At 40.2% G+C, this 19,600-nt stretch overlaps 3 protein-coding genes and 1 long non-coding RNA gene across 5 annotated transcripts; 3 read left to right on the top strand and 1 right to left on the bottom strand.

Annotated features, from left to right (window-relative positions):
* Nucleotides 1-303: 303 nt before the first annotated feature.
* Nucleotides 304-1,274, bottom strand: LOC129588636 (uncharacterized). The gene is made up of 2 exons (XR_008690500.1): nucleotides 906-1,274; nucleotides 304-762 (listed from the first exon to the last, which is right to left on the bottom strand). It is a non-coding gene; the product is annotated as an uncharacterized LOC129588636 (long non-coding RNA).
* Nucleotides 1,275-3,183: 1,909 nt separating this feature from the next.
* Nucleotides 3,184-4,485, top strand: LOC129588601 (uncharacterized). Its single transcript, XM_055482906.1, has 2 exons — nucleotides 3,184-3,445; nucleotides 3,639-4,485. The coding sequence occupies exons 1-2, from the start codon at nucleotides 3,406-3,408 to the stop codon at nucleotides 4,307-4,309; spliced, it is 711 nt and encodes a 236-aa protein (XP_055338881.1). The 5' UTR covers nucleotides 3,184-3,405; the 3' UTR covers nucleotides 4,310-4,485.
* A 981-nt stretch (nucleotides 4,486-5,466) lies between these two features.
* LOC129588638 (uncharacterized) lies at nucleotides 5,467-8,368 on the top strand. Its single transcript, XM_055482953.1, has 5 exons — nucleotides 5,467-5,608; nucleotides 5,753-5,792; nucleotides 5,985-6,658; nucleotides 7,206-7,932; nucleotides 8,119-8,368. Exons 1-5 carry the CDS (start codon nucleotides 5,578-5,580, stop codon nucleotides 8,282-8,284), a joined length of 1,638 nt encoding a protein of 545 aa, XP_055338928.1. The 5' UTR covers nucleotides 5,467-5,577; the 3' UTR covers nucleotides 8,285-8,368.
* A 2,298-nt stretch (nucleotides 8,369-10,666) lies between these two features.
* Nucleotides 10,667-19,526, top strand: LOC129588684 (uncharacterized). Of its 2 annotated transcripts, none has more exons than XM_055483025.1 (17): nucleotides 10,667-11,183; nucleotides 11,246-11,331; nucleotides 11,902-12,174; nucleotides 12,431-12,530; nucleotides 12,801-12,910; nucleotides 13,004-13,192; nucleotides 14,139-14,244; nucleotides 15,269-15,606; nucleotides 15,687-15,821; nucleotides 16,261-16,317; nucleotides 16,393-16,531; nucleotides 16,693-16,713; nucleotides 16,787-16,851; nucleotides 16,923-17,430; nucleotides 17,711-18,303; nucleotides 18,389-18,555; nucleotides 18,809-19,526. In XM_055483025.1, the coding sequence occupies exons 1-17, from the start codon at nucleotides 11,159-11,161 to the stop codon at nucleotides 19,344-19,346; spliced, it is 3,450 nt and encodes a 1,149-aa protein (XP_055339000.1). In that variant the 5' UTR covers nucleotides 10,667-11,158; the 3' UTR covers nucleotides 19,347-19,526. The 2 variants fall into 2 exon arrangements, with proteins under 2 accessions (XP_055339000.1, XP_055339001.1); XM_055483026.1 differs by having other exon boundaries at nucleotides 11,275-11,331.
* Nucleotides 19,527-19,600: the final 74 nt, after the last annotated feature.

Raw genomic sequence — 19,600 nt, forward strand, 5'->3', positions numbered from 1 at the left:
ATAAATCGTTTGCGCAGAAGTTTTGAATTCACGCACGACCAACTTGTTGATAGCTGGCTCTCAGATCTTTTGTGCATCACTAGAAGTGATCCTTTATATTCGGATATACCATAATCCAATGGCTGGAATACCTCTGTACTGCTTTAATTAACAGAACCTGTTTCTTTGTGACCTGACCTATGTATATAACACTCACCTGCGCATTGCATGTGTACAATACAACATGCACAAGAGCGAGCTTACGAACTTTGATACGTTAATAAGTGAGTTTTATGTATCAGTAAATTGCTTTATCAATTGAAATTATTGCTACAGCCTCTTTACTAAAAACACAAGCACTGCATAAATTAACTATGGACCATCTAATCACAGAAACCCAAGCAGTGATCTCACAAAGCAGTATATACTATCTGAAATATTAGGAAAATCGTAATACTTTTGTCACAACATTACAGCAAAAACTGCAACCAGTTCGTCTGCATTTGTATTGGAAAGGAAAAAATAAAAGGCTCTACATGTTTCGGAACATATTATCTTTGGCGGCGATTATAGTTTGCTAGCCTTTCCTTAGGAATGCAGAAAATGCTTAGTAAGAGCCGTCTCCATTATCCGAATTTTTGTATGAACCGTAGCATCTTCCTCTTCTTCGCGGGTCTCCCATATTGCTGCACACACACGGTAGCGCACAGGCATTATTTGCTCCGGGTCCACAGCGTTTCATCGAACACTGCGGCGGTTTTCCAAGGTACATCAGGGAAAACTCTATAGAAAAACAAAATCTTAGATATTATGTAGAGTAAATAATAGAATTACTTCCATTCTGTTTTCTAGTCGATGGTAAACAGTATGCTAGGAGTTTGCATTTGCCGGCGCTTGTGACCTCTTATCTCTAAATTTCTACGCACCTCGCTTAAGTTTCCCGCCATCAGTATTATCTGCCGCTGCGGTATGACAGATATAGCATAACGCGAAGGCCAACAGGAGCAGCTGAATTTCCGTTCGAACCATGATTGCCAGAAAGTAGGAAGTGTCGCTTGAAAACCTAACTATGCACACTACGGCGCAGTTAATTCGAAGGAAATTCCTTTGCAACCTAGTCGGTTAATGATCTTTTAGATGCTACAGATACACGGGAAAAGCTAAAATTCGTGTGGCTTTAAATACCCAAAATAATTTGGCTGGAAGCGACAAATATATGAGTGACGACAAACATTACCGGTTGCTGTCGCGCTGTCCGAGCAGCGATGCACGGTTTTCTTGTAGTAGGCACTTAGTATCGCTATCTTATAACAAAAGCCTTGTCAGCCGCCATCAAATATATATGTAGTTTTTTGTGGTTCTGGCCTAACTACTATTCTAATTCTTTTGTAAAAACTAAGTGCTGGACGAAAGCAATTATGGTCGCGTGCCGAACTCTTTGCATCTCATGCATGAAAAGCTTTTCAAGGACAAAAACGTGATATGGCATAATGCACAATATTTGCCTGAATCTATACTTGGTAAATAATCACGGAAAACCGGAAAAGACTTCGCGGAATTTACGTGATTACGCTCGGTCACTTAAAGCTGGTCTTTATTCTTAAGAACTAGTCAATGAATCAGTAACGAGAAAGCAGTGCAAAGCACTAAACATTTGAGGTGTAACTTCAAGTAATATTAGCCTGCAGTTTTGGTTTTGGAAACGAAGTACTGTTAAATATTGTTGAACGAACATCGACACAGCTTACGCGTAAACCGACAGCTGTTGCATGTTTCTGACTCATCAAAATATCACAAAACTGTTTTATTATCTGAATTATTTTTTATTACCTGAATTATTTTTATTAGCGTCGTGAATCGGGTCATTTGTTAAACTACTGGAAAACAAAAGGGCGTACTGTTATTTTATCATAAGCATGGTTACATTAACAACCCTTACAAAGCCAGTTTTGGGGACAAAATAAGGAGAATAGTGCATTAACGTTAAGTTCCATGTTGTATACTCCCACGTAAATGAATGTACAAAATTTATGTGAACAATCATCTGGAACCGGTAAACCAAGAAGCATAATGACTCACAGCAATATATACGATGAATGGTAAATTAAGTAACAAAATATGGTAAGCTGGTAAGTTTTGAAGTAAAAAGTACTTACCTATCAGCTTTTAACAACTAAACGTAACTGGGAACAGCAGCAGCTTCGGCAAATTTGGTTAAAATGTTCTGTAGGATAACCCGACTGCTTCTGCCTGTCGGCTGGGGTTGTGTAGTCGTGAGGTCGTTTGTGTGATTTCAAACTTGTGGCTGTTTTAAAGTTACGTATTTTAAAGTATATTTGTATTCAACTGCTGACTGGTCATAAATTTTGAATATCTGTATTGTAGTAAAGTAATTATTTATAAGCCCATTCCATGAATAAAATCGCCTTTAAAGGGCCAATAATACGATACACCAAGCAGTAGCACGTACTGTACCTGTAATCAAAACATGCGACGTGTAAATTGCAACTCCGTTTTATAAACTGCTAAAAAAATTCGCCTACAAAATGCGCCACTCCCGTATCTGTAACTCAAAATACGCCACAGGGTTCTATCGTTCTAGGTATGAAATACATATTATGGAATCTTTATAAACGAGTAAAGCCAGCTGTCGGTAAAACGGATTAAAACATCTTTCAGTTACCGTAAACGTTTCTCGTTTGCGTTTTTATAACTATTATGGGAGTACTGCGGTTGAGCTGTACATGAAGTTGTAGCACGGACGGCTAAATCTGAGTAATAAATCGGAAAATTATTTCGTGAATTGTGAATAATCGCATGGTATCGGATTTAGATTTTCAGAAATTGGCCAGCTAGTGCAGGTACATAATTTATAATATTGGGATTTGGTTTTGTTATAGGAATATAGGTAATTCGCACTCGAGATCACAATCAAATACGTCGGAGATTCGCCGGTTTTTTAATAATTCATTTTTAGTCAGCATATTAATTCCGCAAGCTGGTTTCTGTATTATATAATAACAATGATTTATCACAATCGGTGCGAATTTTTTCTACTTTGCGTACGTTAATATGTATATATTGTAGGTAGTCGCGGTCTATATACTATATATAGTATATCATATACCTAGATATATGGTCTGTATTCTGTCTGTACAGAAACTGTCCTATGGCTGTCACTCAGAATAATAATTTAATTTTCCAAACAGCCGAGATCACAATCAAATACGTCGGAGATTCGCCGGTTTTTTAATAATTCATTTTTAGTCAGCATATTAATTCCGCAAGCTGGTTTCTGTATTATATAATAACAATGATTTATCACAATCGGTGCAAGCGCGCGTAGTTTGACAACAACATCCTAACGTTGTATTGTCATTATTGCATGTGTTGGTTCCGCTGTCGCTAATAACACTTTTATTTCCAATGTGTGATTGCAATCCTCTTATAACCATCTACAGATACTGTACGCATTACTAGTCCACCGTAAACTTAATTAGCTAACTCCAGACAATCCTTCTTTAATTCTTCCTTTTTTAAAATTAAAGCAAACTTTAATCAGCTCAAACTACTAACCGTTATCCTTGCTATTGCTATATGTTCCTACAATTGCAAAATGTCTGCGTTTAATTCGTACGTTGGAGGTTTTATGATTGCAGCATTTGTGGGTGTTGTGCAATGCCAAAACTTGGTGTCTGAAGACCGGCCGGTATCCCGATTTTATCAGATAACATCCAGCGGTCCTTTTAATGTTACGATAGCGATGGGAAAAACCGAAGGACTAACAATAGAAGCCAGTCAAGAAATTATCGGGTACGTCCAGACAGTGGTGGAAGGTTTAGCGCTTAACCTCCGCTTTGCTCCTGACCTTCCCACCAACATAAGCACCACTGACCCCATCAATATTTCCATCAACGCCAAGATAATCACGAATCTGGTCTCCAGTGGCACCGGTCCTATAACCTTCTCAACGCCGTGGAAAGCCAAAGATGTGCAGATTATTCTTAGCGGAACCGGTGACATCACTGCACCGGTTAATCTGAACAACGTCAACGCCGTTCTCAGTGGCACCGGCAACGTGAATATTAATGGAAAATGCAAGAACGTTAACATTTCCGCCAGTGGCATCGGTGCTTTCAATGGAGCTGATCTGCACGCGCAACAGGTAAATGTGGCCATATATGCGTCGTCCGTGGTCAGTATTTACGTGGAGAACGGACTGTCGGCATGGATCCCGGGATCCGGACAAGTTATCTATGGAGGCAGTCCCCAAGTTAATCAGCAAATTACCGGAAGTGGATCGGTTATGCGAGCGGATCAGGTGGAATAGCGAACAAGCAAAATTTCCCGAAATACCTGACTTATAGGTGCTCTCATTTGCATGATGGTAGACGCTGCGGTTTTTTTTAAAGTTTTGTGTATTCAGCTTAATTTGTGCGCTGTTTAATCTAACAGCAAACTGCAACCCTGCTTGAAATATTTCGGTGTATTATTAAACACGTCAGCAATTAACGCCCGATATTGTATTATTTGATTATGAATCATTCTACGGCTCGAATCCACACAATCCTTTAAAGAAAATGTCCATAGAAATATGTCGCGCAGATTTTAATTATAATCAAAATTATTTGTGCAAAAAATTTAATTATTATAACATTGTAAATGCAACAAAATCTATTTTTCTTATCGATTTATTGTTTAGTTTTATAATTTTTTACAAAAACATCAAGGCAGATTGACGTGTTCACGACCCACAAGTGATTCTGTGAACTCATGTGAGAACTGATTTTTTGAGTTATTATGGATTTATGGTATGAATCATAATTACCGTATCGCATCAGTTTCACTTTAGTTCGAATTCACTAAACTAGCGCGCACATTATTGCAGTCCCACACGTAAGTTGTCATACAAAGCTTTACGCATTGATTTCTTAAAGGTAACTTTTGTTATGAGCTAGAACTTCCATTATTTTCAGCATTGTAACTAGGTCATCAGATGACAAATAAGCTGCGCGAAAGCGAAAGATATACTTAAGTACAATATAAAGAAGGGGCCTGCAGTTATCTACCTGTGTTGGGAGCTAAAGCACAGGTAGCAATCAGGTGTTTAGAGGAGGCCTTTAGCTCAGTCGCTCTGTATCTTTAGACCACTTCAGAAGCCCTCGGTTGAATCGGCTTCTGGAATAACCGCGAAAATCTGGAAGGAAATAGCTATGCATTCGACAGCCCGGCACCCCGATTGTGATTGGTCACCTGGTGCAAATTTCGTCTAGACATGGCAGATAGGAAAGACATCATTACCGCTCACAAATCCTATAGACTGGCAATAGGAAGCGTCCCGCCTATTGTTTTACAACGGCTTCATGGCATACACGACAAAAGCGCGCAAAAAAGAAAGGTAATCTGCCTTTACGACTGTGCTTTCACGCAGAAATTATTATATAAGGCAGATACCTCAAATAAAGGCGATTTCTTATTTGGTTCCAACCAAGTTAACCAATTGACCATATTTCGTCTAGATAAAAATCCTGCATAAGCTGTTTCTATAATTTTACTTCGTACACTAACATTTAACTGAAAACTATTCCATCTGGTAAAATGAAGTTGATGCTTATTTTGAGCCTTGCCGGTAAGAAATTTATCAAAGGGTAGAATACTCTGTATTAGCTGTTTTGTCGAACTCTATACACACAGCTGAACATAATATCGAAATTCACTACTACCCTACTGTACCCTTTGCAATTTTTAATAGTAATGCCCTTTCTTTATTTAGCGCTGGCATATGCAAATCCAGCCAACTACGGCTTTTCATCGTAAGTCACAAAACATGAACGTTTAAGAAGCTGTTGTAAAAAGCAAATACGTAAAAACGAAAATGCATACGTAAAATACATACGTAAATAGGAAATTAACACAACCGTTTGTTTATTATTATTAATCTATATTTTGTTATGAGTTTAATCAGAAATGTTAAAATTCAATTGTGTATGGCGTTGTGTATTCAGAAATCAGTGGAATCCAGTATCGACCCAGGTTTTGGCTGGAAGTGCCCAACAGGCTTCGCAGTTTCCATTACAGAACCTCTACTACCAACAAGTGCAACCTTCTGGTCGTGACCTGTACTCTGTCGTTCCGGTCCAGAATCAGTATTACCCGTACACCTCATACCCTTTCACTGCCAATGCCCGTGACCTTTCTGGTACCACCGGCACCGTTACCGCGCGCCAGATGCATCAGCTGCCAGGATCAAATTTCCATCAGACGCCTTCCATGACAAGCTTTGCCGGTAGCGTGGAACCACCGGTCGGCCGCAACATCCTGACCAACACCTTTACCGACAACACAGCGTTTCCCAACCGCAATTTCCCGGTACAGGATAAAACCATCATTCCAACCCTTTTGAGCGGCATCGACAAGGCTTCCCAAGATATCCGTACGAATCCTGATACAATCAAGGTTCTGGGGAAAGATGCCACCATCACCATGATTTCCCACGATGACGGTTCCAGCGTGCTGCTTATCAATGGAACGCATGGGAAGACGGCCGCACAAGATTACTTGAAATGGGTTGACCAGCAGCAAACCATCAATACTACCACCACCGGCACCACCGTCGGACAAGACACCCAGACGATTTTTCAGTTTCCTACCAGCAACAACAACATTTGGACCAATACCGGTATGCACAAATAAAACCCTTGAATTAGATTGATTCAGACTAATGCGGGAGCTTTAATAAACAGAGATCTTATTGTTTATTTTATAAATTGACACCCCAACAAATTATTTATAATATTTATTTATATAGAATGCTTACAAGTTGATACAAGTTGGGAATGTTTTTTATATTTTGGTTTTTGTGAGTCATGACGCATTGACATTCTGAAAAGGCCAGAATATTATATTTATACGTCGTCGATAGCGTAGTCTTCGAGCGTAATTGTACGAGTACTATATAATTTTTTAAAATTTACCTATGAGACAAAAGTTTTTATGGCCGGAGTCTTGATAAAATGTTTATGACTTTATAATAGAAAAGCACATGTAATTACGATATTTGACATGAATTATACATTTACTGAGCTCGGTATAAATGGTATGCGATTTATAAAAGTTACTGATAACTTACGTACCTATACCTATTAGCGAGACTCGTAAAGCATAACATGTACAACTGCGCTGAACGTGTAGTTCCCCCTGCAAAATATTTAATTCTACATGTACAGGTGATGCTACGTGGAAACCCTCAGCCCAAAGCGTCATCAGTGCACTGACAACGCCAACGGACACATTCCAACCGGCAACCTCTAACACAGGATTCCAATCAGCGCAGTTTGCCAACGAGAACATCAAGAACGTGGACACCAGCATCAACACGAACACCAAACCCATCTTCGCCGTCAGTGCCGGTCCCATCCGCAGTCCGTCTAATACCTGGACCGTCAATGCCAAACCCGCCAACGAATGGACTGTTAATGCGAAACCCGCCACCGAATGGAACGTTAATGCCAAACCCGCCACCGAATGGACCAATATCGACGCGACGACCAACACCGACATCACCAACAAGCCTGTTGCCGTTGTCGCTGTAGTTAAGCCTTCCGTTGCTACCGGAACCAGCAGCACCTGGGATGCCACCGCAACAGCCGGCAATGGTAACCTTTGGGTGTTTGACTTCCTGGCACCTCCGGTGACCTCGGCCAAGTTGACGAAAATTCTTGCGGACGCCGTACCCGGCAAAGATTATCCGGCTCTGACGGAAATCCCCGCAACCTCCTTCACGTGTGCCTCGAAGAAGCGAGTGGGATTTTATGCCGATGTGGAAACCAACTGCCAGGTGTTCCATCGCTGCGATGTGGATGGCGTCAAGACGGACTATCTGTGCCCGGAGAAAACCGTATTTAACCAAGTCACGTTGAACTGTGATTGGTGGTACAATGTTGATTGCGCTAAGTAAGTTTCGAAATCCCTGTACGTTCAAAAACGAATATAAAGAATATTATTTTATGTATAATTTTTCACAACACAACATACAAATATCAAGATCTTCTTAACCAGACTATAGCTGCCACGGAAGGTGTCAAATGTAGAATTTGCAGATTTTAAAGTGCTGAAGACAGTTGTCGTATTTCTTTCTAGTTCACCGAAGTTTGAGCAGTTTGCCAACATCCGTTTGTACACTGACCAACCCCTTTTCGACACTCCTCCCAAGGAATATGTTCCTAAATGGGTGAACTTGTATTATGCTCAGCTCCATAAGGACCGTGCGGACAACACCAAACGTTTTTCTTTCACAACTGTATAAAAGATTTGTTGAACATATTTCCAAGGGTAATCATCGTTTCCGTATCTTTGGCTTGGAATAATTCTCGTATAATTGCTACCTGATCTGTATGACGTGTTAAAAGTTTTCATTGTAATATTGGAAATTTGGAATTGACGAATGTCTTGTACTAGTAAAACCCTTTTTAGAAGTAAGACCTGTTTTTTTGTATCCCGTAGAAACTGACGTGAATAACAAGTTCGATTTTTTGATTCCCTATTTCCGCAGTATGGTCATTTTCGGCTTATACAGGTTAAATGAACGGACCGTGACGTCATATGTGCGCCATCTTTCAGTACCGTATGGTATTTGCACCGTATGAAATCACAAACAAGAAAAGAACACTCGTATAGTATAGGCGTAGTACAGATATAAAACTACTTTGTATAAATTCATTTTTGCAGATCAGATTGTGTGAAAATAGCTTGGAGTTAATGGATGTTTGTTAGGTATGGGCATATATGGTCCATTACATAAACAGTAAAAGAAACAAACAGCCGAAGGTCCATCGTATGCGTGTCTTGGCAGGCTTGACTAACCCCTCTGCGGTTCTACAAAGCGCGGTATCGCATTGTTTGTCTTGTAACATCTGCCAAGAATATACCGACAAACAAGAACAGTTTGCTTTCACAGTGTAAAGTGCCATTTGTTAAGAAACTTGAGTACTATGTAGCAAGAGCTGCGAATGTGGTCACTTTTGGCGGAGCTACAAGCCGGCGATTAGGCTACGGATGATTTCATTAACAGGATTAATATGTCCCTGTTTGCTGGACTGAGATATGACAAATATGCATACTTCCAAAATGAATTAATTTGTTGACTTGTAATCGGATGTAAATCAAAAATGAGGAAAACAAATGGAGGTTACTGAACATGGATGTTTTTATTTAAGGTCATACGAATCCAAATCGTGGGAATTCTAAATATGCATGTATACATGCACACTTTTCTGCTGGTTGGTTTACTGAAAGAATGGTGAGAAACACTGGCAATCAATAATCAATACGACTTAATGAAATCATGTTGTAAACTAGCTTATGGCTATCTGTGACCGGCACGAGCATGCAAAAAAATCACAAACACCATGTTAGATACTACACGAAAAATTATACAAGACTGTAGTTTTGCAACAAAATCGATCATTCTTGATGCCCATGGATCGGTCTTTTTCCACCGACACTTTACGCTTATCCAACCGGTGCTGGAAACGGACTTGTGAACGTGAAATGTCATCGGTGCTGCTCGCACATAAACCGGTATTTGTCCGGTTACTGCATAATTGTTTAGGGACGTGTTCAGGTAGTTCCATCCATCAATGCGCTATTGACTCTGCGTAACGTTCATGCAGTAGCGGGGAAGTGTTGGGCATGATGGAAGTGTATCGGTAAACGAAGTGGAAAGCGGAAGCGACTGTTTCGAACAACATATGTGGTATTCGTTTGCGTACAAAGGGACAAAGGACTATTTATCCTGAAGAATGATACGTAACAAACTGAAAAATTTTACGTCATTTTTTTGGTAACGGGAAGACTATAGTTCTATACTTGAAGTATCACTCAAACTGAAACATGCCTTTGACTCATTTGTTAACATTTTAGTGCTTATTGTTAGACCCATTTTGATGTACGGAAATAAAAATTTAGCTGAGTAGGATTTTTTTAATGTTCGAAACACAGGTAATTTCATTTTTTTCACTGATTTTGTAACTACAGATTCATTTTGCGCAGTTATTGTTAATGCACCTATGCTAAAAAAATGAACTTTTATGAGTATGGAAAATTTTAAAAAGAAAACTAATTCAGAGACCACAATATTTACGTCTACAGTGCTATGAACACATACACTACTCTAGGATATTACCTATGTATAATATCAACATACAGATATTCATACAAGGCCAGACAAATTGATGGCAAGCTGCATGCATAATTCAAAAATTCATGGTGTTGAACTTTTTACTTTTTGGACTTTATGATTAACCGCATATTTTCCCAATTGTGTTTTGTGCTTTTTGCAGCACATTGGGCACCTTGACTTTGCATAGTGATGATAAAGAGCGCCGGTGACAACGTTGTTGGCAGTGAAAAAACAATTGCGCGCATGCCTATAACCAACTGCAATTGCCAATAGCGATACAGACGGTCGACCCTCCTTTTCATCCATACGATCTTCATAAGTTCATAGTATTGCCGCCCATTAGCAGCAGCGTTTATGCTGGGCTATCTCAATGCATTTTCTGCCAGATCAGTGAATATTTTGTCCACTAAACAAATACCTCAAAGAAAAACTAAGGCGTAGTTTGGATTTTAGCATAAAACTGTCGCTAGCCTCGCTGTACCAGTAGTCTACTGTGACAAGATCAGGACGACAGTGTCGTACACAATCAGTACATACTTTGATATATCCCTCTCTCTCTCCATCACATTTCCGCTCATCCTTGTCAGTACATCGCCGTACGCCAGGTACCTGACAATTGTCAGTCCACGAGATAATTGATGTGCTACCAACCGGCAAATCCCTCCATAACTTACACACATACGAACGATCAAGATCATTATAACTGTATTTTTTTTCATTTGTCGGCTGACCACTGAGCGCGCATTCCTTGACCAGCAAACCAGAAATAAACATATGCGTGGATGTTGGATTAGTCAATGGTGTTGTGTGGCTACGCTGGTGTGCGGTCGGAATTGTTGATGCCGGTAGCCTAAACCGGATCGCCTGCTTGCGTTGTACGGGCAGAGCCAGCGCTTCCGTTGTCTCGTGCATTGCGCGGGATTGTTCTGTGCACCGGAGATTATACTGCACACGCATTAATTGTTCTAGAAATCCGGCAAAAAGTGGAACGGATTAATAATGCCCATTCCATTGTGGCTGTTTGGTACGGAGGATTATAACAAACGCTGTGCTTATTGATCAGTTTTTGTTTTATTTTGTCAACAGAATTTTTTGCCCTCTTATCGGCGTTCCAGAGAACCTATGGGGCCAGTCACAACGTTTCCGGTTTATCCAGAAATCGTCAGTTTCAGGTAACTGCCATTATTTAAGCTTTCAAATAAAAGCGAAGCTCCCACTTGCATACTTACCATCGATATGACGTCGTTGATATCATAAAACACACTGGAAATTACCAGTTTTTAATGCAGTTTCTTCAATTTTCATCAAAATTTCAAGTTTAATATTCTGCAAAATTGCTCCATAATTATTAAAGGGAGTTTTCTGGATATTCGACGATTGTACTTTATTTAAACCTTGGTTAATTTTTGTGCAGTTTTTGCTGTTATTTTGCTACTATTGTGAATCAGTGTAATAATTCCAGTCCGCAGATTTAAAGCATGTATGCTGCAGTAAAATGTAATCTGCGAATAAATCATGGCGGTTTTTTCCAAAAAAATTACGTGGTATCTCTACCGTTTCAAATATTTCTACTTGTTCCATCACTCCACCAATTTTTGGTATGCTTCGGCTTTTTTAATTTTTGCCCATTTGGCCACTGGTTTGAACTGTAAACAAACAGTCGTTTCTACAATAGAGCAGTGCAGTACATTATGAATGCAAATCTGTCAGACAAGTTTATTTGCATGTGCATTGGTCAACAGGGCACTTACGGACCTTCTCACAATCCGTCGAATGTGCCCATTCAGACACTTATGTCCAGAAATGTGTGCCGCGGAAGAACAGGCTATGTGGCGGACACGAGTCGCAATTGTCAAGTTTTTTACAACTGTCTCCCTGATGGGACGATTACCACTAGCACTTGTCCTGGTGACTACCTTTTTGATGAAACCACTCAGTGCTGCAAAATGCCCCACGATGTCAATTGTGCCGGTTATCCCGACGCCAACCAGGGTGCCATACGTCCAACGGTTTCTGTAAGTGTGTGAAATTGACCACCTGTGAAATACTCAAGAGACATAAAGTATTTTTATACTGCTTCGAAAGTGACACTTCGTTTTTTGTCTAACCATTAATTTAAACTTTATCGGATTCTAAGTTATTGTTATTGCATGGAATCATATACAACAGTTTCTTCCGTCGTATATAATTATTGTCCATATTGATTGTATATAAAACTGAATTTTATTAGATGAAAATTAAAAACAGCGTTTTTCTTTTTGTTGTAAATAGTGCATGGGAAAACGTGGATTCTATCCAGACCTTCCTTCCGGATGCAGGATATTTTACTTCTGTGAACCAAGCGGTCGCTCCCGTCAGTTAAGCTGTCCAGGTAAAACTCCAGTTCAGTAATTTTATTGTTAGTAAATCAGTGCATTTATAAAAGGCCATGGCTGGAGGAAGGGATAGGTCTGTATATAACGATTTATGATTTGTTCGTCGTTTCGTCATTTTTGCTAGTACGTACATACGAGTGAACGTTATTTTTCTTTTCTACATACAAGTTGATACAACAAAATTAATAACGTGAGGCTAGGACATGATGCTGATGTGATACCGGTAAAACCTTTAAAATTTAGCCTAATGTTTTGAAAATTTGTAGATGGATTACTTTTCAATGAGATCATCGGATGTTGTGATATTGCTCAAAATGTTCGCTGCGGAGGAGCTCCACTTCCTCCGTCGACGTCACCGGTTCCGGTCGACGGCGGGGTAATACACGGTTCAGCAGCTGACTGACCATCAAACACTGACATTCAGCTGCGTATTATATAATTTGGATACATTCATCAATCAAATTTTCAGGAAGTGTTTTGCCGCAGCCATCCTCCCGGTTTCTATATGAACCCGACGGACTGTTCAACGTACTTTTACTGCCAGAACAGTAATCGGCACAATCTACTACGCTGTCCCAATGGACAGGCATTCAACGAACTGACCAGTAGCTGTGATAATGATTTGAGCCGTTGCAATGGAGTGCAAATTGACCGTAGAGTAAGTGCCGATCCTGACTGTATGTGTGTGTGCATTTGCAGTTTTTCTCCATTACCACCAGATAAATATTTACCAATGTAAATGTTTATCAAACGCTATCGGATCTAATTTGAGTATTTTCACGCTCTCATGCTCTTGAACGTTATATCGGCTTCGAAACGTTATGGCTTATTCAGAACTGCAGAGCGTAAGTGAAATTTATGCAGTCAAGAGCACATACTGTTCAAATACACGTACACAAATTCCCAATTATTAATCTCGCTAAAAATGCACCATGAGTTACTTCATATTTATTTAACAAGAAATAGAAAAAATCTTTCTGAACACTGGTTTTCGCAAATAATATCGATAAATGTCAAGGATATTTTTATAAGACTATTTTTTTTTATTTTTTTTTATCGTGATTGCCGCGTTTGTCACTACACTGTCAGACAATTTTTTTGAATTGCTGTATATTACTAGTACGCTTACCTGAAATTTGATTTGTGAGTATAGTGCCGCAAATAATTTGACCCGCTAACCATGCATTTCACATTGTGATAGTGTCATACAACCCTTCTATTACGCATCAACAGGTGCGTTAAGCAGATCGCAGATTTATAATTGGATTTAAATAAACTTCTTTGCTAGCTCAATGTGCGCTTTGTACTTCACCATTTTTTACTCTGGCAGCGTAATGCATGTTACATAATAAATCTGATATCTTTGCTAGCCCGAACAACAATGGCGTGCACAACGGCTTTACTTGTTAGAAGGTGGACAATGTTTAAGCAAATCTGCTCACTTGTCAGAAAACCTTACAAAGCAAACAAACGCTCTACTTTTAATATAGCAGTTTATGTTCGTTTTCGCTGTTTAGTCATCGTTTGCTGATTGTGACAAGTTCGGTAAAAAAGGGATTAAAATTTGTGTTTATTTTAGTGACGAAGTTGTCGCTTGTTGTCAGGTTTTCGATTGCACTGGCCGAAGCGGATGGTATTCGGGTAGCGATCCAAACTGCCAATATGCCTTCTACTGCAACGCCGGAATCGGTTATATGCACAGATGTCAAGGTGGGCAAGATTTGCAAAGTTATAGCTTAATGCACAATTTAAAAAAATTAATGGCTTTAAAAAATGAATACAATAAATACAAAACAATACTCATAAGTTTTAATTAGCGTTTCGTGCTGGGAAACGTATTACAAGAGTATCAGTTAACAAAAAAAAGGCCATAACATCATTTCCGTTCCGCCAAATGAAAGGCAAAGTAAACATCTTCCTTCTCTACCATGTCGCTAAATGTAACGAGAACAGAAACTGCATTTCCTCTCTGAATCTCGATACCAATTCTTTGGCGTAAAAACTCTCCTGAGCGGGGGTTGCCTGTGCTGTCGATGATCTTTCTCGACAGCTCTTTGAAGAACTTCTTCGTCAGGGGTCCAAATGTACCTGTAGTTTCGATCGCCAGCGGCTGAACGATGTAACGGTCTGCCAGCCCGCTATATTTTTCTAACTTCCGATTTTCCCGTATTTCCGCTGCACTACCCGGCACTCTGGACGTCTGTGCGATGTACGTTTGCGCAAATGTGTCCGCCACGGTTACATCCCACACGAGCGGCTTTCCGTTTTTCCAGGGAAAAGCTGTCACACCGTCGGGCCGCTTTCCATCGCCTCTATCCAAGCCCGCCGGCTCGAGTGACGATGGCACTTTTGCCGAACTCAACGCCCGTTTGGTCGCTTCATTCAAGACTGCGTGGACACCGTGTCTTCCTTTCGCTAACTTGCATACCAGCCCATGGTGTCCTAGACTGTCTAATAATAAATACAAAACTAAAACAAAAACAAAACTAAACAAAACAATAATAATAAATACAAAACTTTTGGCAATATAAATAATAAATACAAAAACAAGCTAACTATGTAAATGACTTGTGGCAATAAATACAGAACTTTTTATCAAGAGTATAAGAACTGTATGCTAAAACACTGTTGAACTTACAAATATTTAAAATTCTTCCCCCATGCTTAGCTTAAAACTTATCGTGAGTTTGTACACCAGATGTTACAAAATTGTTGAATTAAATTATTTAATTAGGTAACTTACGGTGGAATGCATTTACTTTGTCTTGCGAGCCAAGAGAAAGAGTTCAATGCCCACGCAACGGCAACACCGGAAGTGGTCAAACCGTGGTGATAAGACCGCCAATAACGCCGGTAACTACCGGTACAATAGCGCCGCCACAAAGGCCTGGCAGCTACGGTCCTGCAACACAAAATCCGTATGGAGATTACCTGTTCACCACGCAACAGCCGTGGAATTACGGGAATGGTGGCGGTGTGTTAACATACCCATCGGTGACTACAACGGTGTCGACTTATTACACCTATTCGTCCACCCAGCATACCACGAACACTAATCCAGGATTAGGGATTGTAAGCACGTGTTAATAGGACAAACAATTACTGCTCGTTAGTGCTAATGAAGAACTTGTTTGCGGTTTGTGTATTTACAGGACCGTACTTACGACTGTCGCGGCAAAATCGGCTATTATGCGGTTGTCGAAAGTGGATGTTCACAGTTTATCTACTGTAATCCGGAAGGGATTGCGCATCGTTTTGCTTGCCCGAGCATTTTACTGTTTAACAATGTAGGTAATCGTGTTAAGCAGATCTGCTAAGCGATCGCAAAGTATCAGCGAAGATCCTACCTATACATTAAAAATGAATCGAAAATATCAAACATCATATTATTCATATACATACAGTAATACGAGTGACGCACCATGGCTTAAATTCATTTGATGGGTGAAGTACTGTAAATTCTCATAAAAATACAGGTACTTATTAAAAACTGCAATAAGTTAATTACAAACGTGTACATGCAGCAAGATATGTAGTATATATCCGTATTACCATACGTATGTTAACACCTTTAAATATTCAGTTTTAAATTGTTGAATTAGCTGCATAATGCAAAGACAAGTTATAATTTTGGGCCCGTTTAACTGTATATGTAGCTGGCTCAATAGTCTAAATTAAATGTACGTAATCTAAACAAGGATATCCAGTACTTACTTCTAATTGCAGAGTTTATCAGTTTGTGATTGGCCACAAAACGTTCGCTGTCAAAATCAATACACACCGGTAAGTCGCTTAGATTTTTGGTCATTTGCAGCCTGTAAAATTACTGCAGACACTAATAAATTTTTGATTTCGAAGGGATTTTTGCCCAACACTTTAACCCCGCCAAATTTTGATTGCCGAGGCAAAAACGGATTTTTTGCTGACCGAACACGTGGTAGTCGATTGTTTTATCTCTGTCATTCTGACGGTGGGAAATTCCAGTATGTCTGTCCAGGTATGCAAGAGTTCCGTTTATCTTCTGGGTATTTTTATTTATGCGAAAAATGAATCAAGTCGTCATGGCCAGTGAAATTTATCTAAATATTTATCGGCAATATAATATTATTGTTACTGTCGTTAGTATGATTATTGATAATCTATTATGTTATTTTTCAGCAAATCTGGTGTTCAATGAACGTAAGTTTTGTCCCTTAATTGGACTTAACGGTAATCGATACTGAGTCACTGAATTTTGCGCTTTTTTATTTAGAAACGTCCGTGTGTGATTGGCCTGACTACATGAAGCAGACTGGTTTTACTTCCGGTTCCCAAACAGTACACAGAATACTTTCAAGCTAATTAAAAATTCTCAGTTTTGATCAGAATGTGCACTTTACGTTTCTTAGGGCGGCAGAACGCAGACGTCGGCGGCCCAAGTTGAATGGAACGGACCAGCCTTGGACTGCCGGCTGCGACCCGCCGGATTCTACGCTAATCCCAACAACAATCAAGTGTACGCCCGCTGCACACCGGATGGCACCTTTATTGCCATGCCCTGCCCACAGGCTACTGTTTTCGACCAGGGACTGGGATTATGTGTTTTTCCTTACCAAGTTGGACAAGCTCAGACCTACCAAGGAAATTACGGAAGTTCGACGAATACCGGTGGCAGCTATAATAGCAATGTCAACGGTAACACGGGTGGAGCAGATTATCAAGGAAATTACCAAGTGAGACCAACAAGCACCGAACAATACCAGCCGCGTCCCGTACCAAATACAGCAACGTTCAGGCCTCCGCCGGTGGTAACGACGACCTCGTATGTCGCTCAGCTGCGTCCGTATACCGGCCCGGGAAGTGGGCAGCAACCACCGTCGGTCACTACGGTTGGATACAGTTACAATGAAATCGAAGGTATCCACTAGTGCCAAATCTACAATTAAACTAGCAATAAAACCCAAAAGGGCCGATTTTTGTTCATACAAAACAATTTGGCCGGCTTTATTAACAATTTGGAATACCTCCTCTCTACGTCTGATAGAATAGTAAAGGAAATTTAACCGTAACACCAATATAAAAACAGTTAACCGCAATATATTACAGCCAGTTGAGCGTTAACAGTAATATATAACTCTTACGCACTCGGCTGCCTTAAAAGCTGTTGGAAGCTTACGGTTCTTCTTAACATTTGCAGAAAACAATAACAACAACGACAATATTAACTACAACAATAACCAGTACCAGTACTCTACGGAACCCGAGCCCAGCGGTTTCCCGGGAACGTATCCCCCGTATACGCCACCGCAATCCCCACCACCACCAGTTGCACCGGTTAATCAGAATTTTCAATCCGGAAACAACATCGATAGTTTCTTCCAAGGCGAAGAATACAACATCCTAAGCGGCAGCAACCAGTTTTCTCCACAAAACCAAAACAAGCCCGACTATGGTTACGGTCAAGTGCAGCAAGGGAATGTCAACTACCAGCAAACCGGTCAGTCGTTTAACTACCAATTCCAAGGGGGAAATTACGGAGGACAACAGCAGCAACAGCAACACCCGGGATATGTACCAACATCACAACAAACTCCCGCTGTGTGTCTGGGAGCGGCTGGGCTGTACGCCGACCGTGCCAGCAGTTGTCGACGGTATTTTGTATGTCAGTCTGATGGGAGCGGAAGTATACGTGTGTGCCCAGGGACGTCTGTCTTTAATGAATTAACCGGTAAATGCGAAAACTCCCGGAATGTCAACTGCTTCTCTAACGCGCCGGGAATTGTGCAGCCGGTAAGAAATAGCAATGAAAATCCGTGCGGTAAATTGCAGTTCGGCTTGGAGTTTTCATGTGGTTTACGCTGTGCTGTGTTCATAGTCTGTTCCGGTATGCATGAATGGGAATAATGCCAATAAGTTTGTACCCGATCCGACCAAAGGATGCATGACCTTTTACAACTGTGAGCAAAATGGACGAGGAACCGGATTCCGTTGCCCAGCCGGCATGCAGTTCAACCCCAAAATAAATGCCTGTGACGACCCAAGGTAGTATTAAAAACGAATATATAATATATTTATATTATATAAGTCAAACTAAAATATACAGCACCTTGGAATAAATGATATTGCAAACTTATTCAAATTTAAATTTATTATTAAAATTTCCGGCGGCAAAGTTTATTACCAGCACTACACTGTAGACAATAAGTTTGTAACTTAATTACAATATGCAGAAAAGCATTGTTTTCAAATGCCATACAATTTAAGAATTAATTCGCCAAATGGTTTTGTTTGGTAGGAACTGCAACTGCGCTCCAGAGAACGGTGGAACGATTAACATCAAGATTCCTGTACCGACAACCGTGGTCACCGGCACCAGCGACATATATCGGTCAAATCTACAACAATATTCCGGAGACTATTCCACAGCTAATCAAAACATGGATCTGGATATTCGAGTTCGCCGGCCTGTCGTTACATCCGGAATGTTGCCCTTGGTTCCTGGCTACGATTCGTCTCTGTATGCTGATGCTTCCGGAAGTCATGCGCGCCTGCCAACATTTTTCTCTGACGATGACAGTTTGGGAAGCAATGCATCCTCCATTGTCCTAGATATTGTTATAGGTCCGCCTTCCAAGGAAAATACCACTTTGGTGGCTGCCAATACAACACAAGTGCCTGAAGTGGCGAATTCGAACAAAGTTTCCAAATTGGAACAGGCTGATGACGCTTTGCCGGGAGATAATTATTTTAGAATAAACAGAACTAAAAACAAATCATTAGAGAAGATTTTTAAAATTTTTACTGAGCGGCATTCAAAAGATTCTCTAAGTTAGTTAGACATTTGTTGCGTATTAAGAGCCTGTTTTGAGTTTTTTTTTTCAGAGACGCCGCTAAACAAACTGTGATGAGATTTTATTGTAAAAAGAAGTGCTATGTTTTATTCTTTGTTGAACCAAAGTTTATTGGAATCTTCCATGAAAAGACTAAAAAATATTAAAAAATGTCGATGATTGTCCGAGTATTTTTCCGCGCGCTACTTGGTGGCTGCAAAACGTTAAATATTGGCAAAACCCTCTGCAGTTTATGG

Source organism: Paramacrobiotus metropolitanus, unplaced genomic scaffold, assembly GCF_019649055.1.
Source record: "Paramacrobiotus metropolitanus isolate TYO unplaced genomic scaffold, Prichtersi_v1.0 Parri_scaffold0000030, whole genome shotgun sequence".
NCBI classification, from domain to species: Eukaryota; Metazoa; Tardigrada; class Eutardigrada; order Parachela; family Macrobiotidae; genus Paramacrobiotus; species Paramacrobiotus metropolitanus.

Coding starts and splice junctions, on each gene's coding strand:
- LOC129588601 (XM_055482906.1), top strand. CDS start 3,406: ATGTGTGATTGCAATCCTCTTATAACCATCTACAGATACT. Junction 3,446..3,638: donor TATAACCATCTACAGATACT/GTACGCATTACT, acceptor TTATGATTGCAG/CATTTGTGGGTGTTGTGCAA.
- LOC129588638 (XM_055482953.1), top strand. CDS start 5,578: ATGAAGTTGATGCTTATTTTGAGCCTTGCCG. Junction 5,609..5,752: donor GCTTATTTTGAGCCTTGCCG/GTAAGAAATTTA, acceptor TTCTTTATTTAG/CGCTGGCATATGCAAATCCA. Junction 5,793..5,984: donor GCCAACTACGGCTTTTCATC/GTAAGTCACAAA, acceptor TTGTGTATTCAG/AAATCAGTGGAATCCAGTAT.
- LOC129588684 (XM_055483025.1), top strand. CDS start 11,159: ATGCCCATTCCATTGTGGCTGTTTG. Junction 11,332..11,901: donor CCAGAAATCGTCAGTTTCAG/GTAACTGCCATT, acceptor ATTGGTCAACAG/GGCACTTACGGACCTTCTCA. Junction 12,911..13,003: donor CGGTTCCGGTCGACGGCGGG/GTAATACACGGT, acceptor TCAAATTTTCAG/GAAGTGTTTTGCCGCAGCCA.